General features: G+C 44.8%; 1 protein-coding gene and 1 long non-coding RNA gene across 2 annotated transcripts; one reads left to right on the top strand and one right to left on the bottom strand.

The window, feature by feature from the left end:
* The first annotated feature begins 1,320 nt into the window (after positions 1-1,320).
* LOC128502806 (ras-related protein rab7-like) lies at positions 1,321-8,250 on the top strand. The gene is made up of 6 exons (XM_053472742.1): positions 1,321-1,436; positions 2,918-3,013; positions 3,680-3,806; positions 4,748-4,966; positions 6,204-6,329; positions 7,812-8,250. Exons 2-6 carry the CDS (start codon positions 2,967-2,969, stop codon positions 7,893-7,895), a joined length of 603 nt encoding a protein of 200 aa, XP_053328717.1. The 5' UTR covers positions 1,321-1,436; positions 2,918-2,966; the 3' UTR covers positions 7,896-8,250.
* Positions 8,251-8,307: 57 nt separating this feature from the next.
* LOC128502807 (uncharacterized) lies at positions 8,308-9,972 on the bottom strand. Its single transcript, XR_008355165.1, has 2 exons — positions 9,132-9,972; positions 8,308-9,001 (listed from the first exon to the last, which is right to left on the bottom strand). It is a non-coding gene; the product is annotated as an uncharacterized LOC128502807 (long non-coding RNA).
* Positions 9,973-10,431: the final 459 nt, after the last annotated feature.

Below are 10,431 nucleotides of genomic sequence, written 5' to 3'. Positions count from 1 at the left end.
TTATATGAAAATAATTATTTTGCAGAAGTAAAATGTATTTCCCATGCATATTTCAATCCTCTCACTAGATTAGCCTCTGCCACTTCTGCTGGGAGGCTGTTCCATTGATCTACCACCCCCTTTGTAAAGTAAAACCTCCTTACATAACATCTAAACCTCTGACCCTCTAGTGTTAGATTATGACCTCTTGTTCCAACATTTCTCCACCTTTGAAATAAACGTCTCTCCTGTACTTGTTAAAGGTTGTTCTATGCGTCCCAAGTGCATTATCTTACATTTATCAACGTGAGAAAGAATTTTTCTATGTAAACTCCATTAAAGTTTATCTATACAATATTTCACTTAATAAATGAACTTTATGATGTTAGACATTATTTTTTGCAGCGGATTTCCAGTTTCTGCATTTTGTGTGTAAGAATGATCTTCTATACCTCTGTCTCTAACGCGGCTTTCGTTTAGGTGACACGTCTTCACGTTTTTTTCATAAACAGGTGTTGATTTTCCCGTCTGCTGCGTTTTGCCGGTCCGCACACCCAAGAAATCATTGGAATTGTGTGCAAACAACAACCCGGCACCCTCTTTATTTGTATACCCTGGGAACGGCCATCTTAAAGGGCCAGTTCCACCATTTTTAGGTCAGTGGGGCAAACGGTTTGAACAATTTGGCTTGCAAATTCCAGGAACGTTTTCCCAGGAGGGAGCTGGGAAAATATAGAGCAATGATGGCGTAAACAATTAAATGAAACCACGTGTGTAAATAATATGCCAGCGATGGTCCCTTTAAATGTTTGTGAGCTCACCATTGCAAATACATGGGGGGGGCTCCTATTGATTCCTGTAATAGTATTTTCCTGCCACTTATTGGCTGCTTCAAACAGCCAATCAGTAGTGAGAAAAATCAGATCACAGGCGATGAGGTGAGCTGCAGCTTCTGCTAAAATTAAGTGATGTATTTATTTAGTTGATAGGTACGTTCTTGGTGTCAAATGCTGCCTGTTGGCCTCTACCACTTCTGCTGTGAGGCTGTTCAGTTTAAACAGCGCAGGAGGATGCAGGCACTACTTCTGTAGCAAATAGATCTTTAAGATTCTTTAAGGGCTAGCTGAACAGGTTGGTGGGCTAGCTGGACAGGTTGGTGGGCTGCAGGGTGAGAAGTGCATTCGCGTGACCGCCATCTAATAGCTGGGAACGCAGGATTCCTGCCGCTTCTCACTCCAGAGGCTCCAGCTTCTTGCCCCTGGCATCAAATGTGTTAAAATGCGGTTTCCTGAGAGCACCTTGGGGCTTAAGAGGCGCCTCCCAGGACTCAGCCCGTCGACCCCACCTCTCACATGTTCGGCAACCAGGAACTCCGACGGCTCGACATGATTCCTAAATCCTTCTCATGACTCGAAAGGAGTTTCCAGCTGCAGGGGATTCAGAATCATACAAACGAGGTACGTATAGAATATTTAGATCTGGCCATAGATCAAGTCCTGTCTGCTAAGGCGTCCTCTACTGCACCTGTGCTAAAGCATGCAACGTCAGCAGGTGTGTGACTTTAACCCTTGCATGTACAGACAAAACACAATGAGTTAATTTATGTATTCTGTATCTGATTGGTTGCTTTTCTTACATTTGTATTCAACGTAGGGGGTCGCTCCAGCCGTCGTACGCATTGATGCACATAAGCCGAGAGCCCCCTTTACATTTGCACTGTGCCCTGCTTGATTCTGCAGAATATATTGCATTTCCCCTCTGCCTGCCCCCAGCTATTTCCTTACCTCCAGTAAACTCCAGCGCTTGCGCAGATGCAGGGGGGCTATTAAGACCTCTGCAGGTATGCATCCCAGCGCAACGTATGAGACGGGAAGCTGCAGCCCTGCATCTGCAGCTTTTTTTAAGTTAACTACCCTTTGTGCCATATTCTTTTTAAGCTTGATCAATGCATACGAATGTCCTTTTAAAGTTTTATATTATTTGTTAAGGGGGCTTTATTTTAAAATTAAAATGCTTACCTGCACCAACGCTGCAGCTGCCTCCCGTGGTCCCACGATTCTTGCCGCTGATTGAAGCAGCAGGAAAGCACTCATTCAATGGGAGCGCTTGCCGCGCATGTGAATGGTGGTCTAAAGAGACCTGCACCGGAGATGAGTATACGTGCATCGGCAATGTTTTCCTGGACAAGTATATTTTTTTTACATATTGCTGACCAGCCCAGATAATGTGCTGCCCTGCAGTATGTGGGATGTATGGATTTATGGAAGGAAATCAATTAGTTATACATCCTCCATACGGCAGGGCAGCATTTTATCTGGGCTGGTCAGCAATATGTAAAAATCATGCGGTCACCCTGGTGTGATCAGGAATTCGATCCCCTTATATAGAATTTCAGATACTTTGCCACCTGAAGGATGAACGTACAGAAGTACCCAGCATGCAGCGTATGGCAAGGAGGGGCACTTGGCTCAGGCATGGGGAATATACATCATGCCCCTCTCCTCCCATGCGAGTTTAAATTCCCTTAATGTAGAACCTCTACCACTCCTGCTGGGAGGTTGTTCCATTTATCTACAGCCCTCTCTTTAAAGTAAAATGTCCTTACATTACATCGCATTTAAGCCCCTGACCCTCTAGTTTTTTTATGATGACCTCTTGTGTTCTAGCACTTCTCCTCCTTTTGAAATAATCATTCCTGATATGTCTTTCTCCTGCAAACTGTTCACAATTTAAGTCACCCTCCTCTGAACTCTCTTCAACATGTCTCTATCCTTCTAGAAATGGGGTCTCCAGAACTGTCCCCAATGCTCTAGCTGAGGTCTGGCCCGAGATCAGAATCACACCTTCTAGCACTCGATACCCTCCATCCGTCCATCAATTGTCGGAATATCTTACATCTTCTGCGATGATCTAGAAACCCATGTTTTATTCTCCCCAGTGTCCTGCGTCGCATCGTTTCGGCCTCGTTCCTCTAGAAGATTTGGAAAATGTTCTCCAGAAAACATCTAAAACTTCTACTTCTTGGGAACGCGGGGTAAGTTCACTCTCCGGATTCAGCATGAGGGCCGCGGGGAGACTGTATGGAAACATCAAGGACATCATGTTCTAAACCAGACACGGTTTAAAGGAACATGACCGGGGAAAGCGTGTGCGTCTGAATGCAAATGTATGTTTGCGTTTCCTGGTCTGTTTCCTGATCGCGCCCTGTGTCTGTAATCACCGCATCGAGCAGATTAGCCTAGTGCCCGATGGACGGATTGCCTAAAGATGCAGAGAAAGTTCATCCTGAACCTAGAACCTTAAGTCGGGAACTTCTTGTTTTTGCTGGGGTTGTCACCCTCCTGGTGGTTGTAATACGGTTGTAAAGCCTCATGGCGAGACACGGTTAGTGTGGCCAAATTTCATTATTCATGGGCACTGGGCATGTGGCTTACACAAGTTCAATATATAGACGCACATGGACTGGCCACGTGGCAAGCCAAGCAAATGTCTGGTGGCAGGGCCGGCCCTACAATAGAGCCTGCCTGGTGGGCAAGTGCCAGATGACGCCGGGTAGACCAAGCCCTTCAGGCTGTGACGGCGGACGAGATGCATGACGGTGAACATTTACGTTGGAGATCTTGTATTTCCAATGATTTCCTGCAACTTCCACGTCTGTTTCAATGCGTTTTGTGTTTTTTTTTCTTTTTTTTTTCTGTAGGGTGGGGAAATCTGCCCTGATGAACCAGTTTGTAAATAGTCGTTTCAGCAACCACTACAGGGCAACGATCGGGGCCGACTTTTTCACCAAGGAATTGCGGATGGACGACCAGCTGGTGACCGTACAGGTAGGTGCGCGGCTTGAAGCGTTTACGATGGGGACGGGGCCGGCCTGGCGGTGAAGAGGAGGCCGTGGCGCTTCAAGGCCAGTGGCCGCTTGATGACATAAACGCGGCTGACGTCTGGATACGGTTCTATGCATGCACCCGGGCATATCCAGCCAGTGGCCCCCGCAGCACCCCGTCTAGAGGCAGTTCGGGGCGAGCGCATGGTGAAGTTGGCCAGCTTCCCACCAGGAATTTGCCAATTGTGCGAGATGAGGAGCACACAAAATGAATGGGGGAAGCCCTGCGCTGGTACAACTGCCCTCAATGGGGTTTATTCACTATGAATTGTAGCTGAAATGATATATTGTATTAATCATATGTGCCAACTGAGTAGGAGAAGCTCACCGTGACTGGCTGCACATAATGGTTGGTTGGGGGGGGGGACTGACCACTTGGCTACTCTGGTTTTGCCCTTTTGTGCCACTACCTTAAGCCTTTTCTTCATTGTACCTGCAACATTTCCAGTTGATTGACAGAAAGAACAAGCTGTAGATGGTTTGGATGAAAGCGATAGTTTCCCTTTGGGGGGACGCACAGCTCATGTGAGTCTCCCTCGCGGTCAAACCATCCCTTTATATCATTTTTCTTATTCTTCTGTGTTTTTTGTAGCCGTGTCCCACGTGCTCTTCTTCTGGATCGGTGTAACTAATTGGGAATGCACCTACTCGTCCAAAAGGCTTATGAAAAGATCTTTAGAAACCTAGAATCTGCAGATCGCACCCATTCGGCCCCAATTCTACCCATTCTAGACTGCCCAAACTGTTAAGCAGTCGTTGGTCTCGTCTTAGATTCAGGAGCCCCATTTTGCTCAGGTTTTTCACCATCGAAACCATCATCGCCTGCAAGGCAGTAAACGTAAAATGAGATAGTTTGAAAGAAATCTATTGTGTTCCGCGTTACAGATCTGGGATACGGCCGGCACCGAACGCTTTCAGTCTCTGGGGGCGGCTTTGTATAGAGGGACGGACTGTTGCCTGCTGGTTTTCGACGTCGCCTCTCCTAGTTCCTTTCAAGCGGTTGAAACCTGGCATAAAGAATTCCTAGTGCAAGCAGAGCCTCTCAATGCTGATCGATTCCCCTTCGTGGTGCTCGCCAACAAGACCGACTTGGAGGAACGGCAGGTGCGGTATAATATATTCATGGTTAGCGAGAGGTTGTTGGCGCGGTAAAGGAAGTCATGGCGGCTTCTTGACATTTCTTGGTGTTATCTTGCTTTGCCGTCAGCCTTTGGTCCGTTAAAAAAAAAAAAAAAAAAAAAATAGGGACTGGTTAATAATATTAAATATTGATTTATTTTATTAAATAACGGGATCTATAGCTCTCCCTGGACTATCGCTTACATTCCCAGTAACGGAAATTATCTTTTAAAGTAAAAATTTTTTTAAAATCAGAGGAAGCGCCACTACAGAGCATAGTTGGGCACGCTGTGTGGCTACCATTAACAACCAGTTGGGTCCTAGAGTCTAAAACTTAAACCTGTCTTAACCAATTCAGGACAGTTGGCATGTATGCTTTGAATGAGTGCACTCCCCTTTTTTTTAAAAAAACCTTTCCACCTGATTGACAGGTTTTCATGACGGATGGGAACCTGTTTTACTAGCGATCCATGTTACTTATCCTGAGTGTCTGCGTTTATTAAACCTCTCAGTCCAGGATTACCGGCTTTGAAGATTTTTTGGGTTATTTGAAATTATAGTAAATAATTATTGTTTTTGTTATATTTCCCTTTTTTTTTGCGCTACCAATTTCGGCTGTGCTTTCAGGATCCGGAATGTCACGCTTTGTTGGATGCTTCCCACGTCATTCTTTACTTTTTTTTTCCACTTAAAAGCAGTTGAGTAACCAAGCCGAGATTGTTTAGAGAGAATGTTTTCAGAATGTGGCTGGAAATTTAGATCAGAGCCTTCCGTGAACGATGAAGGGTTTCGTAGTTCCTTTATATGAACAGAGGTAGTCATTTTCTAGGAACAGATTAAAGGGACGAGTACAGATTAAAAGGACGAGTACAGACACAGAAAGCCCTCCCGTTGACTTCACTTTCAAGAAGTCAACTGGTGGCATGGCGCACCCGCTGAAATTGGGACTTTCTTCCACGGCTTTTATGTAAAGGATTTACACGAGCTTTGAGGCCCTCCAATGTCTCTTCTCTTCATTCCACCCGCAGAAGGAACCTCTGAGGACCTGAAAGTTCATGTAACTTCACATTCTTTCCAGTGGTGTACTTGGCATCTTTGACACACAGGCTGATCGTTTTTAAACACTTGACCCCCTCTTCTAGTTGGTGCCCTCTTACTATCCTCCTCTACTACTACTACTACTACCGGGGCCGGGAACATTGATCCCTCTTTGTTTACGTAGGTCTCCCCGCGACAGGCGCAGGACTGGTGCAAAACATGCAGCGCTGAGTATTTTGAAACCAGTGCCAAGGAAGCAGTGAATGTGGAGGAGGCGTTCCTGGCAGCCGTCAGACTAGCCCTGAACCAAGTATGTTTATCCAGCGGGGTTGGGTGAGGTAGGAAGCGGCCGACTCCTCAGATGATCTCTGTGAATAGAACGATCTGATGACATGGCTGCGCTTTTTTTTTTACATTTTTTTTAAACATTCTGATGAAATTCTGACCCAAGGTCAAATACCTACGACTGCGTAACTTCTTTAGAATTTGGAGCGCTGTGGGGTTTATCTGCAGGAGTCGTGCTTTCAATCCACTTGACTTCACCCGTCCCCCCCCCCACGAGTTTCTCTTTCGATAGCGTGGTTGTCCGTCTATCACATTATGTTCTAGCCGTTATCTTAGCCCAATCTAGCAGCTAACTATCTAGACTCCTCCTCATACTGTCTGCAATAGAATGGCTCTGTCTAAATAGACATTCTTACTAATGAAAGCGTATGGAGAACAAACTTCATTAGCATTGCCATAAAGCATCAGCTGCGTGCGGCTATTGTCAGGCATGTGATATTTTGGGTGACTTTCTCTCCAGAATAGCAGCCTCCAGGTCCGCAGATACATTTATTGGAACAAAACTAGATAAACCAAGTCAATCCTGACCTTCGGTACTGTTCATGGGTTAGGGATGGATCACGAAAGTCACCTTGCCATCTGAACTATGCATCATGCAGGGTCGGCTCATATCTTCATGCTGAGGAACGTGCCCTTCATAATTCATAGTGAAGTCTGGCAGTTGAACCCCCCCGCCCACTGAATAAATGCCAATATGCGGTTAAGTACACACCATTAGTAGGGATCCCACCAATACAGACAAGCCAGGCACTTCTCTAATGGCCTACGGCCGGGTGCAGAGCTCAGGTACAGGGGTGTGGAGTTATGCCTTGGTGCTTCCTTGAAGGTGCTACATATGTATTACAGGAGGAGGTACGAAGCCCCCCACTCAGATTAGGAGAGGGGGAAAAAAATGGGAGATTTAAGAAAATGATGTAATCTTGTAAGCCGCTCCCATCAGTGCAGGATGAGGCTTAATTGGTACAACAGTAACCCCAACTGAAAGGAAGTTCAACTGAACAGCTGCTGGTAGAACAGATGCCAAGCTCCCTCCAGAGCTGGTCAGTTGGTAGTAAAGATAGCATGTACCAGCCAAGGAATGAGGATGAAATCAGAGCCTCACAACACGTCCCTACCTCAGCACAAGAACAAACTGTATTGCTAGTGAGAAAGGAGGACTTAGTTTCCCCACACATTCTCCTGGCCTGGGCCACCAGTGAACGGGCAATCAACCATCTACATCGCACACAAAGACCACTTTCAAATCAAACGGATTAATTTATCGTTCGTGTAGAATTAGCATGTTTGACATAAAACAACCGCCGTGGCTTCTTGAACATCCAAACCAGATGTGGTCTGTATTTGTAATTTAAAAGTTGTCCTTAACGGCCCAGCGAAGACATCCAGTCTTATAATGTATTTCCTGAACATGTTTCTGGACGTATCAATCTGCTTTATTGTCACACAGCACCAGGAGCCGGAGCCGAAGCAGAACGCTGTGATTCTACCGACGCAAGAGGGCAGTAAACCCAGAGGAAAGTGTGACTGTTAAGAAGCCAGGAGCTGCCCCTACCCTACACGCCAGGAGACCATCCGCCGACCACACGGAGGAGAGACCGTCTGCAGCCATCGCTATGCTGGAGGAGACGCGGCCACAAACTTACAACCAGAACTTTTGATATTGTGCAAAACTATACAAAATGTATTTATTAAAAAAAAAAAGTGAACTAAAAGGCGCTGTCTGTTTTAAAGTCACTTGGCATACAAGAAAAAGGGGCAAGGGACCTCATATCTACTCCCCACCCCCCTTCAGTACGATCATCTCACATCATTCACATACAACGAACAAAGAAGTTCCTAAAATATCGATTCTGTAAACCGATTAAAATGGCACTAAATCTTAAGTATTTTATGTACTTAGAAATAAATAAAAAAAGAGACAAATTAAGAAAAAAAGACACCAATTCAAAAAATGTCTTTAATTGTTCAAAATAGCACAAAAACGACAGATAGCACTATTGTAATATTGGATCACTTGGATAACTCCTCTACAATGGAAGTAATAGCTTTTCTTCTCAAAGAAAAAAGGCGGGTGAGGTTTTAGCAGGAAAGTCTAGGCGGTAACACACAGTAACACTATAATACAAAACAAGATGGCGGCAGGAGATGGTACGCGGGTCTCCGTCACACCGCTGCCCCCTCCAAAAAGCTGCCAGATTTTTTTTTTTTTTTAATCTTTGACAAAAGCCGCAAGTCGCTTCTTGGGTGAAACGAAAAACTACGTGACGATAAGTGAGGGACACTTCGTAAAAAGGCTAAAAGTTCTTTTTCTTTTTCTCACCGTAAAACATGGAGATGTTGGATTTCGCTGCTGCCTCATCATACCCACGTGTTCGAGCCGGTACTACGTTTACTGAGAACGCACGCAGTCTTGGGAACAAGTAAACTGGCAATTCATAGAATTGTCAGACGCCTCTCGTCACTGCGCACGAGGTCTGCCTGAAAGCTCCAAGCACATGGCCGCCCAACCTCGAACAGTCCTACGATACCGGGGAAAACATGGCCGCCCAACCTCGAACAGTCCTACGATACCGGGAAAAACATGGCCGCCCAACCTCGAACAGTCCTACGATACCGGGAAAAACATGGCCGCCCAACCTCGAACAGTCCTATGATGCCGGGAAAAACATGGCCGCCCAACCTCGAACAGTCCTACGATGCCGGGAAAAACATGGCCGCCCAACCTCGAACAGTCCTACGATAACGCAAAAAACATGGCCGTCCCAACCTCGGGTTCCAGCGAACCGTCCTACGATACCGGGAAAAACATGGCTGCCCAGCCTTGGGTTCTAGCAAACAGTCCTACGACACCGGGACCCCGTTATCTCACGCATTCTTCTCCTTCGGGCATTTAAGTCAAACGAGACCAATACCCGACCCCTCTAAAAAAAAAAAAAAATTCTACAAAAAGGAACTAGTTTCCCTTCAATGTGCCCCAAACTTTTCATTTTTATTTAGAAAAAGCCAAAAATATCACAAGGGTAAGGTTTGTGCATGGCTTGCGCTGACAAATTAAACATCTGGAACCTGCAAGAGATAGATTAAAAATAGAGCAAAAAAAAGGGAAAAAAAATATATAATATATATACACATTTAATGAACTCAACACAAGGATGGGTTGAATAAAAGTTAAACATTACTGAAATAACAAATCCTAAGTGATTTAAAGTTTGCTTTTGTACAAAAAAAAATCTTCATGCTTTAAGCTACTGCAGATTTTTTTTTTTTTAGCTTTTTTTCCCCTCTTTTCTTATAAAAAAGGTTTTTCATTTTTTTTCCATTTTTTTTTTTACAAAAAGCTTCCTCAGCAGCTGATGTTCATTTAGAACACCGACTGTATATATTTATATATGTATATTTATATTTTATGTATATGAATTGAAATAGCCAGCGTGCATCCGTCCTACATTAAATCCAGCGGAGGGGGAGTAGCGAAGAGCCTCGGAGCACGTGGCAGGATGGTGAAGAACGCCAATGGATAGCATTTATAATATTCCTGTTGACTCCCCTCTTTACGAGATAGCCAAGCCAGCTACGGGCAAATGCTGGCCGGGAAAGAAAAGTCGGTGGGAAACTCATATCGGTATATTGCTTTGGACATAGGGCTGCATCAAAAGAAACTGGTCTTAAAGACTAAGTAACTTGGTTTATACACAATGCAAAGGCAGAGGATGGCAATAATGCAGCTTACTTAAAATAAAAAGTACATATTTAAAGAATACAAAAGCAAATTGAATTATAACTTCGTCGCTGGAAAGGCCTGCAATGCGATAGCGAGCTTGCCTTGGACGCAGGTGACGCCTTCAAAGAGAAAGGCCAAATATTAGCCATATTAACCCACGTCTACAATATTCATGCACCTAGAGTGATCAATTTGCTGCAATTTATTATGGGTGGACGGTTGGGCAGGATCTGTTAAATGCCCCTCCAATATTAGTCACTCAAAGGAAAAAAACAATTACAAAAATGGCAAACCTGAAGAAAGGGAAGAAAAATGTAATACACCCCCCCCCCTTCCTAGGAGATTC

This window comes from Spea bombifrons, chromosome 8 (genome assembly GCF_027358695.1).
Source record: "Spea bombifrons isolate aSpeBom1 chromosome 8, aSpeBom1.2.pri, whole genome shotgun sequence".
Taxonomy (NCBI): domain Eukaryota; kingdom Metazoa; phylum Chordata; class Amphibia; order Anura; family Pelobatidae; genus Spea; species Spea bombifrons.
This window is presented reverse-complemented; position numbering and strand designations above follow the sequence as displayed.